Source organism: Lepidochelys kempii, chromosome 9, assembly GCF_965140285.1.
Source record: "Lepidochelys kempii isolate rLepKem1 chromosome 9, rLepKem1.hap1, whole genome shotgun sequence".
NCBI classification, from domain to species: Eukaryota; Metazoa; Chordata; order Testudines; family Cheloniidae; genus Lepidochelys; species Lepidochelys kempii.
The window spans coordinates 79,147,285-79,168,700 of record NC_136388.1 but is presented as its reverse complement, the minus strand read 5'-3'; the positions used below and the strand labels follow the sequence as shown (position 1 = coordinate 79,168,700).

General features: G+C 44.4%; 1 protein-coding gene across 1 annotated transcript in view; it reads left to right on the top strand.

Annotated features, from left to right (window-relative positions):
• AR (androgen receptor) overlaps positions 1-21,416 on the top strand; it is a 108,724-nt gene that overhangs the window by 39,191 nt on the left and 48,117 nt on the right. The window contains exon 2 of the mRNA XM_073358843.2: positions 10,055-10,206. Coding sequence (XP_073214944.1) covers positions 10,055-10,206 — 152 coding nt within the window. The remainder of the gene's footprint in view (positions 1-10,054; positions 10,207-21,416) is intronic.

Below are 21,416 nucleotides of genomic sequence, written 5' to 3'. Positions count from 1 at the left end.
ACAAATGTGGCAAAGACTGCGGTATGTACATGCCAAGCCAGCCATCCCAGTGTAAAAAGCTATAGGCCTCTGTTATTGTTTCACTCGTTTAACCTTGTTTCCCCTCTCTACAGTCCTTGTAAAAGTTGGCTGGAAGTGTGAGGGCTACAGATTACAGCTGAAATAAGGTCGCCGAGTTCCCCATTAGTTTGCTCACTGATACAAATTATGTCTATTTTTCCAAGGTATATTTCAGGAAAGGGCTCTCTGGTCTAGGAAGCATTTCTGAATTTGCCAGCCTCCCAACTCCCTCCACTCAGGGAGTGGCTGCAGCTTACTTCCCTGCCTTCTTGCATCACCCTGTCTGTAGCCACCTTACTGGCTTTACAGGCCTCACCTGTTCCTGCACAGCTGAGCCAGCTTGCAATCAGTTAGTTCCCTGCTCTCTGGCTCCTCCTCCAGGTGTAGCCTGGGGAATTAATTGGCCAGCCTGACCATCTTAACCCCATCAATCCTGTGTGGGGTGGACACTCCATCACACAGACATCAGGTGGTGTTCTAAGCTAAATTGTTCTTTCCGAGCATGACTGTAGAACCTTGATTTCCCATCCACACACAGCAATGAAAACAGAATGTGTCATAACATCAGATGCCCTTACTCATGGCAGAGAGCCATGGACTAGCACAGTTCTTGTAGTGTAGATGGGTCCTCAGAAGTGGCTGGGATCCAGTATAGGTTGGATAATAAATGGCCAAATGTTTGTAAGTGGAGTATTAAGGGTAAAAGCAATACTCGAGTTAGGGTGTTTGATAATGCCAGTACTTCCTACAGAGTGCGTTATAAAGAAACAAGACCAAACCAGGTAAGGAGGGGGGCTCTGAATCCAGTGATAGGAATGTATGCCATGTGTAGAAATGACTGCCATGTCAGCTGCAAAGCCTGATGCTTCCACTGTTACTTAGAGGACCTTCATTAGGAAGTTGTGCTAGATCTGTTTGCCCTCTGTCTTCTTGCCAGAGCAGTTTGGAACTTCCTTAGTATCATACTAATGTTTAATAATATAAAAATGAAGACAGAGTTCTGTTTTGTGTTCACCACAGACATGAACCTATTGTTCGCCATATTTATTGCTCTCCCAGGGATGCTATCTTCCACCTCCGCCCCCAGTAGCCACACATGAAAACAAGAGATGGTCAGTCTGGAAACAAACTCAAGGCTATTTAGAAAAGGGAAACAAAAGTCAGTGTTCAAGACTGTGTTTACAGATTAAACTACTCAAAGCAGGTTAAAGAACGGGATGCATTGAAGGTCCTAGGCAAAACTTGCAATTTAAATCAGTGCAGCTCAGACAATGACTACAAATTAAAGACTCAATTAATGTCAATCATATATCAATGTACAAAAGTGCATGGATCATTCATGCTTGAAGTATGTGGAATAGGCAAGAGTATTCAAAGCTATGCATGTTCCTTGGATTTTGACTTGAATCATAAATCCTTGCATGCCTTGCCTTATCCATGCATGAGCCTTGCACTTTCACTGACATGACATTGCTTATTCAAGTACTATTTTTTTAAAGTGTAATGTACGGTGGTTACCATTTTAGAGCCAATGTTTACTACCAGTGACCACATCATGGTACCTCAGACACAGCAGTACTTAAGCTGGGGCAGGAACTCTGTGTCCTCTCACTTTGAGAAGAAGTGCATTTTCAGTTCATGGCTTGGTTGCTAATCCAAAACAATCAGCCAGATTTTCAGAAGTGGCAGCACAACGGGGCTGAAAAGCAGCCAGATTTCCCCAGGCATGTTGGGGCGAAAAGGTCTGTGACTAAAGTGCTACTGCGCGCTGATGATCCCCTGCTGGTAAACGGCCCAATGGTGTAGAGCACCCCTGAAACAGGCAATCAGAACCAGCTCAGCTGTGCCCACTGCAGACTTGGCACCGGTAAGAATCTGGCTCAGTGTGCTTTTCCATTGACATGATCTCTGTCATCCAGAAAGGCTTAATCTTTCAACAGGCACTTTTAAATAATATTACACTGCAGTTAGAGTGCTTGGCTGATGTAATAATGGGAAAATCAGCACACGTTCATCACTTCTCATTTAAGATCCCTGGACTGTTGTTGGTGGTGGTGGGTGTCGTGGAGGATTAAGCCACTTCCCCAAATGTGGGGGTCTGGAAGGTTTGTTCAGTTGATCATCACTGAATCATAGAGGGCATAGAGGATGTTACTGAAGTGTGTAGTGGTCTGATTAGTATGCTGGTATGCTTAGTGATCAAACTGCTAGCAATAAAACAGTCATGAGACACTTTCTAATAAGAAGTGGCCTGCAGGAGCCTCATAGATATGGAAGAGAAGAAAATCTGCTATTTCCATCTTAATGATCACAAGATACGGAGCATTGCAGGAAAGACAGCGTATGAGTAGTTTTTAAGTTACATAAGATGAAGTGCAGAGTTTAGTGCCTTGGCTCTCTTGAAAAGGATATACGTTTTATCACTCAGGTGGAAATTTAATGTGAGCAATGGGAGAGTGGTTCGATGTTCTTCTTGTCTGTGGTTGTGGTCGGCATTTTGGGTGTGCTATTAAAGTAAGGCTATTTGGAGAAATTAACTGTTGATAAACAGATGCTTACTATGAAGGATAATAGCTCTCAATCGAGGAAGTTATCTATATGCTGAATGAGCTACAGTTTGATGTGTTATTCTTCCTACAGTGTCCTGCCAGCATTATACTAAAAGTCCTCCTGTGCCAAGAAGCAAGAGTGAGGTTGTTTTTTTATTCCCCCTCTGAAAGCTGTTTTGCTCCCTTGTGAGCAGTTCTGACCTTGGCCATGAACCGAGTCTGGAATCTCTGTCCCACGTCATTACTACACAAGTTGTGTCTGCTTGCACGGTGCTATCTTCATTCTTTGAATTTGCAAGTTACTGTGACATTTGCCACGCATTTTTTCAAACTCCATTTGTGTGCTTTGGAGTCCACAGCAAGGATCTCTTTGTTTATACCTGGAGGAGGACAGCAGTGTGCAGTGGGTGAAACCAGAGGACTTTAAAAAGAAGTGGAAATACCTATTTATATAGAGGAAAAGTCTTAAGTAACACAGCATGTGCTTGCTGCTTGCCAATTCAGTCTGTTCAGAGATTTAGGAACTACAACTGCTATTGGTTATTCATGGTCTTGCTAGTGGTAGGGTCCACTTAGAACAATGTCTAGCAGATCTGAGCTCACCTCACTGCCTTTCATCCCAAGGTGCCAAGAGGGTGAGGCTCCCTTTTGGCACAGCTAGAATAGTTGCTACCTACACACCACAGAGCCTGTTTAAAGCATTTGGCTGCAGTAATCTGAATGTTCCCTTTGCTCCCGTGCATATAAAGGCACATACACCCTGCCTAGACACTCGATGTGGTCTTGGCAGGTGGGTTAAGCCTATTCTAGAGTCTGGCCCCAGCTGGCAGGAACAACCCTAATTTCCACCTTTGCTATGGAGTTACAGATTTAAATATGTCCTTATAGCGTGCCAGCCTCATCTCTGAACTGGGCACTCACTGATGTTAGGCTCACAGTTAGAGCCCCTTTCTGTTGCACTGCTGTATAAAGTCACTCTTCAAAAGCAGCGTGTTGTTATCCTAGTTCTGTCTCACGAACTCATTCATGTACAGTTTATAATATCTCCATCTTACAAGTAAAAATAAGAAAACAACTGCTCTCCCTCTAAGACCAAGGGTGTACCAGAAAAATTAAGTCGCATTCATTCTGCTTCATAGCAGAATGGCTATTGACAATGGCTTCCAGCAATAAAGGTCCTGGAATCGGAACTTGGTTAGCAGTTTGGTTGATGATGCAGGACATAATCTTTTGAAAAAAGAAAAGGAGTACTTGTGGCACCTTAGAGACTAACCAATTTATTTGAGCATGAGCTTTCGTGAGCTACAGCTCACGAAAGCTCATGCTCAAATAAATTGGTTAGTCTCTAAGGTGCCACAAGTACTCCTTTTCTTTTTGCGAATACAGACTAACACGGCTGTTCCTCTGAAAATAATCTTTTGAAGCTCTCTTGGCTTTGCAGATCTGATAGACATAAGGCTGTATTGACATTAAACTAAACAAATGAAGGAGCCCTGGGGGCCAAATTCTTCCATGATATAAATTCATTGAAGTTAGTGGTGTTACTCCAGGGATGAATTTGGCCCAGTGAGCCTCACTCTCTTTCTACATATGGCAAGACCTCTAATTCTGTATATACAGTTGGAAATCTAACCCTCTGTTTGTGCCCGCAAATCAAGTGGTTAAGCATCTAAATGCTAGTATTTGTACAAAACTAGGTGTGCAAAATTGGAGACTGGACTGAGGCTCTCTTATCGATAGAGATACCCGTCTACACGTGCACACGTACATGGACATACAAATCTGTTGCCAAGAATTATTTTAAAATCTGCCATGTCAGTGTTGGGCCTGACAAGCTTTAATTATTATCTTGCCTTGAAGCTTTAAGCAATTAAGCTACAAAAATTGCTCGTTCCAGGGTTGCACATTCATGCTGATATCACCAAAACAGCTGCTGCAGAAATGGAGAGGTAAACAATAGGGAGGCATATTTACTTCTTTTCCATAATAAATAGATAGGATAAGGGGAGGAAGAATTTAAGATTTGCAATGTGGAAAGGGATAAATTAAGGAATTTTCAGATTTCAGAAAGAAAAATGTGGCAGACCATGAAAGGAGAGGTGGGTAGTGTGTCTAGGACAGCAGGAAGTCCTGCAGTGTGAGGACATTTGCAACAAAACTGTTATTTTTGTGCCACCTGTTATTTATTACTATGATCTGTGTTACGATAGTGTCTAGGAACCTCAGCTGAGAACCCTGTTGTGCTAGGTGCTGTAGAGACATGCTCCAAAGAAGACAATCCTTGCCCCCAGAGAGTTCACCATCCCTATGACAGCTGGGATGCAAAGGGTGGACAAAATAGACAGGTTGGGGAAGGGCCAGAGGACAATGTAATAAAATGTTTATGGCATTAGCATATGCATAGTATAGAGCAGTTATATTGCAGTAAGCATATATCTCCTTCCATTTAATCTACCTGTCAAATTAAATAGAACATAAATTTACAGCCTTGTAAATTGAGATAATCAGGGAAGGAGAATTCAGTGTCCTATGACTGCGCAATGGAATATTCCCCAGAAGTGTGGCTCCTTATTCTTTAATAAAAAGGACATGGACAACCAGTCTAGGCTCAAACTTTTCTCTAAAGGCAACTTCCAGTGTAACTTAGCATTTATTTTGACCACCACATCTAATTACAAAGAAGAGAAAATTGCTCCCAAAATACAGTCTACCTTTGGACTGTAGAATTAAATTGTTGGTCTTGATCTTCAGTTGCAGCTCGGCAGGACTCTGTATAGCTATGGGGTGAGGAGCATAAAGGTGGGAACATTATAGGATGATGCAGCTGATAGCTAGATCAGGTAGGTAAATGTAGAGACAAAGCCAAGCCTGATTCTCATCTCACTTACACTCTCTAACTCCATTGACTTCTTGGAGTTGTCCCTGATTTACAGTAGTGCAAGTGAATGCAGAATTAGACCCTTGAACTATTAGGTGAAATCCTGCCCCCATTGAAGTGAACGGCAAACTCCCATTCACTTCAATAAGTCCAGGATTTTATCTTCTATCTTTAAGGATGAAACTTTAAAAAGTGTGCACGTGCTTCTGAAAATCTGGCCCTAAACCAGTTGAAAGGCAAACTACAGTGATACTATCCTTTAAGGAAGGTCTGTTTTGTGGCTGATAGTAAACATCCTTTTTAGATTTTTGACCCTATGTTCACAGACTACGAGGCCTTGTCTACATGGGAAAGTGTTTTTCAGTATAAGCTAATATGTGAATTTAAACTGATATAGTTATACGTACCCACCCACCTCTCCCTGAAGTGCACATTCTTATTCTGGTGTAAGAGTGGCCTTTTTTCAATTTAGCTTATGTCTTGGGAAGGTAGGGGTTTAAGCTAAACTAAAAAAAATGACTCATACCAGAGAAAGTGTGTCCAGAATAAGGTAAGTCTAGAGATACAACTATGTTGGTGCATCTGGTAAAACTTTCCTATGTAGACAGGGCCTAAGAGTTTGACCCTGCAGCCCTTATTCATGTGAGTAGTCTCACTGGGACTACTCATGTGACTAGGGATGCAGGACCTAGCCCTGCATTTTAAAGAAGCTTTTAATAACCTGCTTTGCCTAATTAATTATGAAACTCACACAAAGAAAAGTACAACAGACAGCACTCCCGTTGCATGTGACAATGTTATCAGTTTGGAGTAGCAAAAATATAAATCCATTATGAAATAATAAAGAGTTGGAACTCAAGTGGGAAAAGTTGGGAACTGGGACCTGCAAATAATGCATGTGCATTTGTTTGTTTAAGCCTGATTTTCACAGGCAGCTCTTCCTGAGTGCACAGGCTTCCTCTTGAATCATATGCCAGAGTGCAGAAATGCCTGTGATCCTGCAGAGCACACAGGCACACTGGGCAAAGGTTAACGGGAACCAGTCCAGTGGCAGATAAATATAGACTGAATCCATGATAGATTACAGTTGTGGGTGGGGCTATGGGAGCCACCAGGAAGCGTCACTATGCTCTGAGGTCTGTGTAAGTGACAGGAGCACTGGACAGTGAAAATAGAAAACTCGAGGAAGTTTTCAGAACGTTTTCCTTACCGTTTGTAATCAGCTCCCTGGAAGCTTGAAACTGTCATCTGTTTTTTTGGTAATTTTGTTTGGTTTTCTCCATCATTTGTTCACATTAAGAGTGCAGTCCTGCAACATTTCTTCCTGTGTGTAAGGATTATTCGACTGAGTAAGGATTGCAGGATTTCTTATTGCAGGGTTGCTCACTCCTAGTATAATTTGATTTTCCGAAGTATGTGCAGGGTTAAACTAGATCTAGAGGTTATATGGATTTTGCAAACAGATACTAGAAGAAAGGCAGGTTAAAATTTGAGCCAAACAGATGTTAGTGTCCCTTTCCATATTACGTGATATTAAGCGTTATTTGCCTAGCACTTTGTAGGTGTTACTGCAAACAAATCATAAATAATAACTAACAATAAAATATGATCAAACTTCCCAGTGTCACTGCCAGCACATGCATTATCTGCTAACTCTGAAACACAGTCTTCGTGCCATGTCTTCTTGAAAATCAGCTGCTGAACATATGTGATTTAGTGAGCTACACAGCCGTACACAGTGTATATCAGAGAACAGGTTAAAGGCATAAGTTTTCATGTCAGAGAAAAGGCTCTGAATTGTAGATTAATAGGTATAAGATGACAGTTAAGTGGCTAGATAAGAAGAAGAACATTCACTGTGTATTATTGTTCTGAATGAATGCCATTTGGGTATACCCCATGGTGGGGTGGGGTGCAGAGCGACCCTGAGGAAACAGGAGGCATTCTGCCTTGTGGGAGGTAATATGCTTTCCAGAGCTCCCCCTGCACAAAGAGGCAGCTCATCTGCTATTACATCTTTACATGGGGTGCAGACTGCTCCCCTCACTCCACACAGCGAGCTGGCTCTGCTGGCCAGTGCATTGGGAGGAGATGAACTATTACTTCACCTCCTGCCCACTCCTCCATGCCACCTTAGTTCTGGATTTCTGCTTGGCACTTACATGGGCTGTACAGTGGACAGGGGAGGCTCTTATACCCTGCATTGCACTCAGTGGGGGCCAGCAGATTCTGGCCCATGTTGAGCAACGATATGACCCTTGCCCCAAGGAACTGACAGTCCAAAATGATTTCGACAGAACTGGCAATTGGAGCAAACAAACAAGGGGGTTACTGCATCATCCTAGTGCACGACCATGCTCTGTCCATCCCAGTCTCTGCTTTGTATTAGCGTGTTACAAACCCAGGTTTGATTCCCTGTCTCCTGCTCGCTGGGCTGACATATGGTGACAATACTGCGTGAGCAGCATACTCCCCGATAGCGCGGGAATGCGCAATCCCCCTGGAAGTTTAATAAGTATCACTGGTGGGCTGGACTGCAAAGAGCTTTCTGGCCAATTACAACATCTTGAAAGTGGTCATGCATTCCAAATGGGTTAGAGATACTGGAGGGCGTGGAGGAGAGATATTGTCCTCAGGGCTGCACTGGGAATAAGAGAGAGTGCTCCTTTGGAGGAGGAAAGGTTCAGGCGAAATATCTGACTCGGTGGGGGTGGGGAGAGGGGCCCATCAGCCCAGCCTGTTGGACAGTTTTGCATGAGTTGATAGACTTGTTTAAAAGACGTCCTTCTGTCTGCTTGAGCGTTTTACCAGTCAGCACAGCACGTCTGCTCATAATCGAGTCGTGCTGTTTCACTGGCAGTTGTAATGGTGGCTAGTTCACCTATGGTTGGAATTAATTCAAAGGGAAGTGCTGTGGCAGGGCTTCCCACTGCTGTTTTCTTTATGCAGTTGAGGCCCGCAGGGGCTTGTCTGGGAGGGATTTGAGTGCTGGATTGACAGCTCTGGTGACTGAAGTCCAAGGGGGTACCACACACATGGGGTGCAGCAGCAGCATCATTCACTCTCTCTCAGTGTCGGGGATCTTAGCCCTGACAGGTGCAACCATCTCTAGGTCTGAGAAAGGAGTTCATTCTCCTTGGCCTAGTCAGTCTTTGGCCTGTCAGCTGAACAGCCAGTGGTGGTGATTATAGCTGAGGTTTTGAGGTGTGTTTTGTGATGCCTGCTAGGAATTAGATTGATTCCACAATGAACTTTGATCACTGCTGATACCAGTGACCTTGTAATGAAATGCTCTATAGCCCATTGCTGGTCACTGAGCTATCCAGTTCCCTCTTGGGCTATGTTTTTGATACACGACTGAAGAGAGTTGTGGAGCCAAATCTTTCCATTTCAGGTATCAGTGCAGTGGCATGGATGTTGTGCAGCTCTTGGGGTATCAATGGAAACGTCACCCTTTCATAAAATATTATTATTATTTACGATTTGCATTGCCTGGTGCATAGGAGCCCCATTCACAGAACAGGACCCCCCTCCCCTTGTCTTAGGCACTGTAGAAAGACAGCAAATGAAGATGGTCCCTGGCCAAGTTCTAACTATTAGTCCTTATTGTTACTGCATGGGGGATCACAGGGTTAATTTTTGGATCTGGACTTTGGCTCTATAGGCCAGTAGATACAGGGAGCACTGCAGAGACTGCACTCTCGAACCTGATGTGAGGGGAGCAAGTGCCTCCTGTTTTCAGCAGGGACTTCTCCATCTGCACTGGATCAGTGACAGAAGGAGTCCTTTCAGAGTAGCAGCCGTGTTAGTCTGTATCCGCAAAAAGAAAAGGAGGACTTGTGGCACCTTAGCGACTAACAAATTTATTAGAGCATAAGCTTTCATGAGCTACAGCTCACTTCATCAGAAGGAGTCCTGTCTGCCCATCCTTCACTGAAAGAAGGTCTATGCAGTTGCCACTGGGCCTTCAGAGAGGGATGTGTTGCAAACCTGGCAGGGAGAAAGAGAGAGGAGAGGAGCAGCCTGCAAGAGGCTTGATGGTATTGTAAAAATTAAATTGTTCAGATTAAAAATCAAAGGGCCAAATTAATCCTCAGCGAAACAGCACTGACTTTGATGCATTTGGCCCAAATAGCCAACTGAAAATGCAGGGTCTTTGCAGTGCTATACTGCATTTGGGCTTGAGTCTGAAGCCACAGCGAAGTTGGCAGTACAATGGCCTGTTCCAAAGAGGCACCTTACAAATCTATCCCCAGTATGCCTTCAGCAAGACAGGACTGAGTTACAAGCACTGGGCCTGATGCTGCTCTCACTCATACTGTAAACTAAGAGTAATCCCCCTGTCAAAGTCAGCTGGGTGACACTGGTGTGAAACTAGTGTGTTGTCAGAGTGGAGCCTCAGCTCTATTGTTTCCTACCTTCATAAGTGTGACCCCTCCTGTTTTCAAGTCCAGTGTTTTGAAGTGAGCAGTCTCCCAAGCACTGCACACTGAGCTCACCAACAGCTCACCTAGACTGTGTTTGTTGACTCTCTTTATCTTGCTCCTTTTCTCTTTTATCCCTGAAGGTTGGAGGCTGGCAGGGACCACGTTTTGCCCATTGACTATTACTTTCCACCGCAGAAGACTTGCCTGATTTGCGGCGATGAAGCTTCTGGGTGCCACTACGGAGCTCTTACCTGCGGCAGCTGCAAAGTCTTCTTCAAAAGGGCAGCTGAAGGTAATTCACCTCTGTTCAAATCACACACAAACACCAGAGAACAAGCCCTCCAGCCCTGACATCTCCTATTTCCCAAGGCAGGGCTGCCTGAGGGCCTTGTACTTCACTCACAGAACACATTTTCTCATTAGAAACAAATGCATTAATTACATAAAATGTCCATGGGCATTAGCAGCATCGTTAAATGTCTGACACCTTCTTAGGAAGTTGAGCTTCACTCCTGGCTCTGAGGAGCCTGTGGCACAGAAGGAAGCAGAGACCTGAGGGCTGGGCAGAGAACACTGAGGGACCCTGAATTCCTTAAGGCAGAAAAGAAAATTGGTTTCCTTACTGTACTTTTGTCATTCCACATTACAGACCAGTCACAGAAAAAAAATACCCATAACCAGAGCCTGAGCCAGCCCTCCGTCCTTTCCAACACGTGCTGCTGGGAGTGGGCTAAGAAGCAGAGTCAGTTAGTTCTCCCTCGCCCATCTGACTTTTACACACTGCCTTGGGGTCACCATATTGCCATCCGCCCATCTGTGGTCTAAAATCCAACTATCATAATCCAGTATTTTCCCCCTATTCCCTTTCCTGCTTCCCATTTCCTAGTATCCCCTCCATCAATATGGGCACTCATGACTGTCCCATTGACATCCTGAGAATGATAGTGCTTCCATGGTGCCCGTAACACTGGTTCAGGAGCAGTGCTCTGTCCTCCTCTGTGCCTTTCCCGCTCCTCCCCAGCCTGAAGGTTCTATAACCAGCGCCGCCTTCATGTCCTAGGCCTCAGTCCAAGAGCCTCCAGGATTAAATATGGACCCAGATGTTCCCCTGCACTTGTCGAATTTTTACACTGTTGTCCTGTACATTTAAAATGAAAATAAACTAGTCAGGCAGGTGTTTAGGCTGGATGGTAAGAAATGCCAGGGTGTTAAAACTGCAGATCAAAAGCACGCTCTCTTGCCAGCAGTTCGAGGCTGTCTATAGGCCCATATATTTGGTACCATAAGCTCTCCTGTCAATTACAGAAGAGTTAACTTTGGCTTTTGGAGAGTATTTAACTGCATTGATCATGATTTTTCCAGAATGCTAACCTCTAATGCACCAGCTGCTAATGGTTATAAATCCAGCGCTGGCTGTTCTAATATTGTTGTAACAGGAAGGCATTTAAGCTTATCAGCTAGTAGTGCATGGCATTAGGAGTCAGACTCTCTGGCTTCTGTCCTTGGCTGCATTCAGTGTGCGACTTTGGGCTTTCACTTCTCTGTACGTCAACCTTACCCATCTGTGAAATGGGAATAGTAATTCTTAACAGAGGACATGACCAACCCACGCTGTGCAACGAAAGCCTACATTGCACTGTCACGTCGTCTGCCGCACGTGGGCTAATAGGAGCATGAAAACCAATGGACAGGTCTACACTACCGCTTACGTTGCTCAGAGGTATGAAAGAGACACCCTTCTGAGCGGTGCAAGTTACAGAGATACCGCTGCTATGTCTTGTGGAGGTGGAGTAATCGTGCCGCTGTTGGCATAGAGCGTCTTCACCAGACACGCTGCAGCAGCACAGCTAGGCCCATGTAGCACTTCTAGTGTAGACCTGCCCCTATGTTATAATTAGGTGGACTGGGGGAAGAAAGAGCAGTTTAGGTGGTGGATAGTTCAGTCAATTCTTCACAACACACAGATGGAAACTCATCCCACCTGCCACCCCTAACCCAGCCCCAGTTATGTCAACTAGCCCATCACCTTCATCCTCATAGAATAATCATAATGAACAAATCTGTGCAATTACAGAGTCTGATTCTCTTCTCACACGGTGCACATCAGAAATAACTCCATTTACTTCACTGCTGTGAGAGGCCAAGTCATCTGCTCCCTTTCAGTCAAGGATCTCCAAACTCCTGTACTACAGCTGGTCAAGTAGTATTTTCACATAGCATATTTGACATTCGGGGGAACACATTGTAGAAGAAATCAGCTTCATATACATTTTTTCGCTGTTTCACTAGCTGTCTAGATGGTCAAATGCAGTGGGTCAGATCCTCAGGTGATGTACATTGGCACAGATCCAGTGAAGTCAATGGAGCTGTGTTGATTTACACCAGCTAAGGATCTAATTTTTCAGATGCATCATTCAGAATTTGTCCCGTCACCAACTGGTGAATAATTCCTTCAGGAGGAGAGTCTGAAATCATTTAACAAGCTCTGCTGTCACAATGCTGGACAGGTCCCATTTCTATCTGTGTGACAGAAGGGGAAACTGAGGCATTGGGCACTAAACCTACTTGCCACTGTCAAACAGTGAATACTTGCAGAGTAAGGAGTGGGATCTGGAGTCTGTAGATCCCCATTTTGGTATGCCTGTGTATTTGGGCTGCTTGGTCCTTTCTGGTTGATTTTGTATTGCTTAGTTGCTTTGTGAGAGGTGCCTTTCCAATGGGGTATGTAACAAAAATGAACAAATCAGTAGTATGGTGTGTAATAGTTTAACATTTCAAAGCAACACCGAAGTTTTTTCTTACCGTCAGGTATAACTACCATCTGGATATTTTATTTGAAATTTATCTGGATCATTATTTGAAAGAACCTTTGAGAGATAACTCAAATAAAAGGGAACTAAAATGATCTGTTAATGGACACTGTCCCCATTCACCATCTTCAGCCATAATGAAGGTGACTGACCCCGCTTCCTGGAGTGCCTCTCAATCTATTTGCTTCATCCTACAAGGCAAGTGATAAGGTCTCCTTCAGATCCAGGGGCTTTCTCAGTCTAACCCCCAGGTATCTTCATTGCAAAACCATCACACAAGTTTGCACAATTGGACTTGTTTGCCAGAGTCAGGACTGAAATAGCAGAAGTGTTGTAACTTGGCATTGAGTTATGCTGGCAGAGCTGGCTGGGGAACCCAGGACTGGAATAACAGGGGGTGCTGCGAGTCAGGAGTGAGTTGCTTGGGAAAGCCAATACCCTGGCCTATCTACTATGCTTTATAATAAACAGTGCTGTCATCTCCTTCATGGAGTAAATTAACAGATTCCTTTAAAAAGGGATTTACTGTTGTTCCAGGTTCTGGGCTTAGGGTGTGTGTGGAGTGTCAGAAATATTTTATTGTTTTATTTATAAATTAGGACCACATGACATTTACCAGGGTCATAATTCTTCTTGCAACAGGTTCTTTCCTTTCCCTTGACAGAGTAATTAGGATAAAATATGTTTGCCTGATGCACTAAATTACAAGACAGGGGAGGGGGGAAGGGCAATGGTCTCCAACTGGAAAACCTCGTTGGTATGTTGTTCTATTTTCAGCTACTAAGCAATGTTGTCTCTATGTGTAAAGGGTGAGAGTATAAATGAAAACTTTCTTTTGCTGTATCAGATTCTGATCCATTTTGTTTTGCAGGGTAAGGCTTTGTGTGCAATATCAATACTGCAGCCGTAATTAAAAGCCTGCTAGCTCTTCCATTAGAACCCCCCTGCTCCTTTTACCTCCAGGAGTTAGTAACTTGAAACCTCCTATTCCCCTCTCATATGGACACTTCGGGCAAAGTTCTGTGCTGGTGTCAACTGGTGAAGCTCCATTGACCTTAATGGAGTTTCACCCAATTACACCAGCAGAGAACTTGGCTCCTTAAAATGCTGCATTTGAGCCCAGACAGATATTTATGGTTGTGACATAATCATGAAAATAGGGAGCTTTTTCTCGTTGAGGAGCAGAATTGGCAGGTGTTTGCTGCCTGTTTACAAATGGGAAGACATGTGTAGATCCCACATTGGCGAGAATCATGCACCAGGAAGAATGCCTGGTCCATTAACGTGGAGAATGAATGCAGGTCTGGCAGACATAGAGTTAATAGATTGGCTTAGGGTTTTGTTTTTAGCTATCTAGATGAACACAGATGAAAACTCTTAATGGGGAAGAGAGGAAATGAGAAACCAAGTGCAGCAAATAATCGCTGTTGATTTTGATTGGTCAAACGGAGAGACCAGAGGGCTAGAAAAGCCAAGAGGTGGTTGTACCAACCTAATGCTGTTTGCTTCTGTTCTCTAGTTTTTTTGCTATCTTAGACTAGGGCTTCTACATGGCTTTGTTTATACACGTTGCAACCACTCACTGCTCTCCCACTTGGGTGTGAGAGGTAGAGATTTTCCAACTGGAAAATGATTTGAGGGTGTGTTACATAGGAACTAATGGGAGGCAATTTAGGTCACCTAAATCAAGATTTTTAACCTAGATAATCAGAAGTGAAAGTGAAATTGTAAGGCAGAAATTCAGTGTGCTACTCAGCCCTTAAGGCTTTTATACTAAATCACACAGTAATGCATTTTATTTAACAAATAATTGAACCAAGAAGGAGAACTTTGTGTTTTTGCTTTACCTTGCAGGGCATGGATATAGCCTGAGGTGTCTTTATTTTGGGAAGGGGGTGGTAAATGAGGGTTCTTATCACTTTCTACCCTTGATTCCATATTTGTAACAGTTTTTGTACTCCCTTTCGGTAACTTTCCATGGACAGTCCCTTTGCTTCTTGCACAGATGTAAACTTGAAATCTGGGATTCCCCACCCTCCAATACATTTTTACTTCTTTAGATTTCTACAGGCACTTTTTTAGGACTACCTGAAAAGCTCTACGCAGGTTCCTTTGGTGTACTCTAAAAATACAGACCAACAAAACCAAACACAGCAGCTTTCCCAAACCAGGAAAAACACTCCCTTTACCACTGATTCATACCAGCAGCTTGCAGCAAACTCCTCCCTCTCCAAAAACTAGAAGAAGTGTGTTGTTTAGTATGCTGTGAACATCAACACATTCAGGCTGTTTGGGGGTGGGGGGTACCTAGATGTCTAGGTACTTCTTTGGCCCTCATCACAGTATCTGGATATCAATTAAGTACTGCACATACCTGTAAAGATTTCAAAACTGTAAATGGGCGTTGGGGCAGAAAACTTCATAGAAATACATTGCACTGGTAGAGACAGAAGGGCAAAAGATGTTTTTCCAAAGAACAATAATCAATACCTTGGGGCTGTCACTCCTTTACAAATAGGGCTAGTTGCTCTGCGCGGTACTTTGTGCTTCAAGGAAAGAAGCTCACTCTCCTCTTAATAAAAACCGTGACCAACTCTTTCCACCTAGGACTTGCGATCTTGACCACAAGATGCTGGAACAGTGGCAAAAAGGCATAAATCCTTCCTCCTCACTAGCCCATCAGCAGTCTGGATTTATGAACATTCTAAGGCACATGTAGGGCCAGGTTAAATACAGGCTGGTTCCAAAACTTGTGCACACAGATTCTTCAGCCCTGACATGGGCTTCCTCATTGCAAGATGGACGGGCTGGGATTAATTAATTTTTAAATCAAATCTGACATTTATTTTGCTCAGAATGTGGTCCTATTCTGCATCCTGAATGCTAAAGAATTCAGACAGACTAGTTTTTATTTTTCCTCTTTCCTAGTGGAAGGTTCTGCTATAACTGTTCCACTAGGCATGTTCTCTGCTTCCAAAGAAAAAGAATAATCATTCTTGCTTTTAATGCCTCTGCAATATGCAGAGAGGAAAAAAACAAGAAGCCCTTCCATCTAAGCAATTTTTTTATGCTTTCATTTTACGTGGCCAGAACGGATTCAGGCAATGAGTTATGGCTGCAGATCTTTGGCGTTCACAGCAGCATTCTTTCACCTTCTCAGGGTAGTGATCAGAATAGCATGTTATTTTAAAAGTCATCTAATCCTGGGAGAAGATTCATGATCCTGATTGCTCCTTCCCACAGAAAAATCCACAAAAGAGCGAGAGTGTGTGCATATGGAGGGATCTGTCAGGTTCTGTTCTATTTTGATCCCTTCCCTCTCCTGCTGTGTTCAGCTCCCAAAACCTGCAGATCCTCTGAGTTCTCATGAAAGCTTGGGGGCTCTCTGGGACAGTTCTGGGGCTCTCTGGGACAGTTCTGGGGCCCTCTGTCCCCAATTCTCTGTAGCAGAAGGGCACTGGAGCATGCTGCCTGGAAGTTCACTGCCTGCAATTGCCTCTGGACCCTTTCCTCAGAGGACCCTCATGGTGCAGAGGGTGCTCAATGGAAAAGTGAATGCAACCTGAGACTGAGTTAACATTTTGGCAGATTCCCTTCAGGGTCCATGTGTGGCCCTTTTGACCCCCTCCCCGCTTCTGGGACTAGGGTGACAGTGCATTGCTGGCTGCTGACTCCCATTTCTGGACTCAGGCAGTGTGCCCGATCCAGCCTGGCTTGATGATTTTTCCGGCAGGCAAGTAAAAGCAGTTTATTTTCCATTACTTTTCTTGGTGCTCTTGTGACATTCTATACCTTGGGGGAGCATGGTGTAACCCCCATATTCCTCATTTTCATATAATCATGATCTTCCATATAAAGCAGGCCTTGTAAGGTATCAGGGGAAAGGTTATGATCTTCTGAAAGTCACTTCTCTATCCATATATGTATGTCATTCATGCATATGAAGTTATGAGAATTGTGTAGTATGGTTGTCACTAAATCATGCTGTAAGTTGGGGGAATCAGCCAGATATTAGCTCCCCAGAGGCAACAGCAAGGAAAGTAACCAACGCCAAACAACCCATCAATAGCCATGGTCCAGCAAGGGAGCTACAATGCAATAATTCATCTGCATGAGGCCACACCTGGGCAGCAATGACCATGAGATGGTTGAGTTCAGGATCCTGACAAAAGGAAGAAAGGAGAGTAGCAAAATACGGACCCTGCACTTCAGAAAAGCAGACTTTGATTCCCTTAGGGAACTGATGGGCAGGATCCCCTGGGAGGCTAATACGAGTGGGGAAAGGAGTCCAGGAAAGCTGGCTGTATTTTAAAGAAGCCTTATTGAGAGTGCAGGAACAAACCATCCCGATGTGCAGAAAGTATCAGAGGAGTAGCCATGTTAGTCTGTATCCACAAAAACAACGAGGAGTCCAGTGACACCTTAAAGACTAACAGATTTGACTAATCTGTTAGTCTTTAAGGTGCCACCAGACTCCTCGATGTGCAGAAAGAATAGCAAATATGGCAGGCGACCAGCTTTGGCTTAACAGAGAAATCTTCGGTGAGTTTGAACACAAAAACGAAGCTTACAAGAAGTAGAAACTTGGTCAGATGACTAGGGAGGAGTATAAAAATATTGCTTGAGCATGCCAGGGTGTAATCAAGAAGGCCAAAACACAACTGGAGTTGCAGCTAGCAAGGGATGTGAAGGGTAACAAGAAGGGTTTCTACAGGTGTGTTAGCAACAAGAAAAACATCAGGGAAAGTGTGGGACCCTTAATGAATGGGGAAGGTTACCTAGTGACAGGTGATGTGGAAAAAGCTGAAGTACTCAATGCTTTTTTTTGCCTCAATCGTCACAGACAAGGTCAGCTCCTACACTGCTGTTCTGGGCAACACAGTATGGGGAGAAGATGAGCAGCCCTCAGCGGTGAAAAAACAGGTTAAGGACTATTCTGAAAAGCTCTACATACACAAGTCCATGGGTCCAGATCTAATGCATCCGAGGATGTTGAGGGAACTGGCTGATGTGATTGCAAAGCCATTGGACATTATTTTTGAAAACTCGTGGTGATTGGGGGAGGTCCCAGATGATTGGAAAAAGGCAAATATAGTGCCCATCTTTTAAAAAAGGGAAGAAGAAGAACCCAGGGAACTACACACCAGTCAGCCTCACCTCAGTCCCTGGAAAAATCATGGAGCAGGTCCTCAAGGAAACCATTTTGAAGCACTTGAAGGAGAGGAAGGTGATCAGGAACAGTCAGCATGGATTCACCAAGGGCAAGTCATGTCTGACCAACCTGATTGCCTTCTATGATGAGATAACCGGCTCTGTTGATATGGGGAAAGCTGTGGATGTGATATATCCGGACTTCAGCAAAGTTTTTGATATGGTCTCCCACAGTATTCTTGCTAGCAAGTTAAAAAAGTATGGATTGAATGAGTGGACTATAAGGTGGATAGAAAGCTGGCTAGATTGTTGGGCTCAACAGGTAGTGATCAACAGCTTGATGTCCAGTCAGCAGCCAGTATCAAGCGGAGTGCCCCAGGGGTCAGTCCTGGGGCCAGTTTTGTTCAACATCTTTATTAATGATCTGGACGATGGGATAGATTGCACCTTCAGCAAGTTCGCAGATGACACTAAGCTGGGGGGAAAGGTAGATATGCTGGAGGGTAGGGATAAGGTCCAGAGTGGCCTAGACAAATTGGAGGATTGGGCCAAAAGAAATCTGATGAGGTCCAACAAGGACAAATGTAGAGTCCTGCACTTAGGACAGAAGAATCCCATGCACCGCTACAGGCTGGGAACCGACTGGCTAAGCAGCAGTTCTTCAGAAAAGGACCTGGGGATTACAGTGGATGAGAAGCTGGATATGAGTCAATAGTGTGCCCTTGTTGCCAAGAAAGCTAATGGCATATTGGGCTGCATTAGTAGGAGCACTGCCAGCAGATCGAGGGAAGTGATTATTCCCCTCTATTCAGCACTGGTGAGGCCACATCTGGAGTATTGTGTCCAGTTTTGGGTCCCCCACTACAGAAAGGATGTGGAAAAATTGGAGAGAGTCCAGCGGAGGGCAATGGAAATTATCAGGGGGCTGGGGCTCATGACTTATGAGGAGAGGCTGAGGGAACTGGGCTTGTGTAGTCTGCAGAAGACAGGAGTGAGGGGGGATTTGATAGCAGCCTTCAACTACCTGACGGGGAGTTCCGAAGAGGATGGAGCTCAGCTGTTCTCAGTGGTGGCAGATGAAAGAACAAGAAGCAGTGGTCTCAAGTTGCAGTGGGGGAGGTCTAGGTTGGATATTAGGAAAAACTATTTCACTAGGAGGGTAGTGAAGCACTGGAATAGGTTACCTAGGAAGGTGGTGGAATCTCTATCCTTAGAGGTTTTTAAGGCCTGGCTTGACAAAGCCCTGGCTGGGATGATTTAATTGGTGTTGGTCCTGCTTTGAGCAGGGGGTTGGACTAGATGACCTCCTGAGGTCTCTTCCAACCCTGATCTTCTATGATTCTATGAACCTTGCTTGGAGAGACTCAGCAATGCCCTCCAGACATGCCTGGACTTGTGCTTGCCAAGCACATGGACTGACAGTATAAAACAGACAGAATGGACACATACTGGGCCCTTCTCCTGCCCCCACCTATGCTGCAAGCAACCAAGACACTGAGAAGAAGACAAGACTCCAACATAGGAGATTGGCCCAGGTTTAAGGAACAAACCTGTATATTAGGGACTGCAATATCCAGTGGGGTGCGAAAAACTGCTTAATCTAGTTGCTGCCCAGTCTAATAGGGTTGAAAGTTTATACTGCGTGCTTATATTTTATTTTATTTTGGTAACCACTCTGACTTGTTATGCTTAGATTTTAAGTGATTATAAGTCGATCTTTATAGTTAATAAATCTGTTTGTTTATTTGACCTGAAGCAGTGTGTTTGGTTTGAAGTGTGTCAGAGTCTTCCCTTGGGAGAACAAGCCTGGTGTATATCAATTTCTTTGTTAAACTGACAAAGCATATAAGCTTGCAGCATCCAGCGGGCATAACTGGACACTGCAAGACGGAGGTTCCCAGGGTTGTGTCTGGGACCAGAGATACTGGCTAGTGTCATTCAGTTGCAAGTAGCTGGGAGCAGCTTACATGCCAGAGGCTGTGCGTGAACAGCCCAGGAGTGGGGGTTCTCACAACAGAGCGGGGTAAGGCTGTTTCCCAGAGTCAAGGATTGGGGTGACCTAGCAGATCACCGGTCCAGATAACTCCAGAGGGGAATGTCACAGCTCCTCATTCCCATCCTAGAGCAGGAGCCGTGATATCACGGTCATCATGGGACCTATCAAGGCTGCCATCTCACTGTGCAACTCACATACCATTACCCATGGATAAAAAAAGGGACTAAAGTTTCCGGACTCCCTTTCCTAGGGTATATCAGAGAACACATTCTTTCTTTGCTCTACATTCTGATCTGCCAAGAGTTAGCCATTTGCCAGAAACAAAGTATTTGGGCTAGACTGCTGGTTGCTGCCAAAATAGATAATAATTTGAAATAAAGAATTTCCAGGTCCTGTCCCTGTGGCTTAAAATTCCACTCCCCTGTGTTGAGTGATCAGATGGTTGACTAAAGAACCTGCAAAAGATCCCTTCACAGAATTTCAAAATAAATTCATCTGCCCCCTCTACCACTTGGTTTCTCTTGTTCAGTTTTCTACCGTTGGACTTCTTTAGCAGACTCAGGGTTGAAATGACAGGGTGGCTTAATTGGGAGTGAAGATGTATTGATAGAGTCCTGGAAATTGCAGGATTGGAATAGTTGAGGGTGTTGCAGATCAAGAATCAAGTGCCATGGCCGAGCTGTACAGGGAGCTCAGGACTGAAATAGCAGCGATTGTTACAGATGGGGTCCATTGAGCTGCGCAGGAGACGTTTGCACACTGCCTTGTCTGCATTAGTCTGTATCATTCAGTATTGCTGTCCCCTTTTTGCTGCCATCCTTACTCAGGCAGGGCACCCACTGACTGTTATGTAGATACGGTAGGATCAGACATTACGTCATCTGAAGTTTGAAGCAGTCTTGAAAAAGTTTGATTTTAAGAAACGTAGCGAACTAAAACGTTATATGGTTTTTTACTATAAAAATGTAAAATGATTAAAGTGTTCCCGTTCACTGGACTTGAGCTTCTTTAAAAAACAGCCTCTTAAACTTAACTGTTTCCATAGTGATTTGTGTTTATAGCTTGCCATGCAGGTTTTCTTGGCTTGCGCTGCCCCTCTAATAATTCTTTGTCCTCCCACACAGGGCTCTTCACCTGCATGTAGCACTGTTAGAACTCCAGTGTCTGCAGCCGCTTTGTCATTTGCATGGCAGGGGGTGACATTCCATAGAATCATAGGACCGGAAGGGACCTCGAGAGGTCATCTAGTCCAGTCCCCTGCACTCATGGCAGGACTAAGTGTTATCTAGACCAGTGCTTCTCAAGCTATCTGATGTGAGAGACTGCCAATATTTTCTTCCAATATGCACACAGACCGGCAGCCGTTGGCGCACCGGTCCGTGGACCACCACTTTGAGTAGCACTGATCTAGACCATCCCTCACAGGTGTTTGTCTAACCTGCTCTTAAACATCTCAAATGATGGTGATTCCACAACCTCCGGAGGCAATTTTATTCCAGTGCTTAACCACCCGTTTGCATTTGAGGTGAAACATTCTTGGTTCCC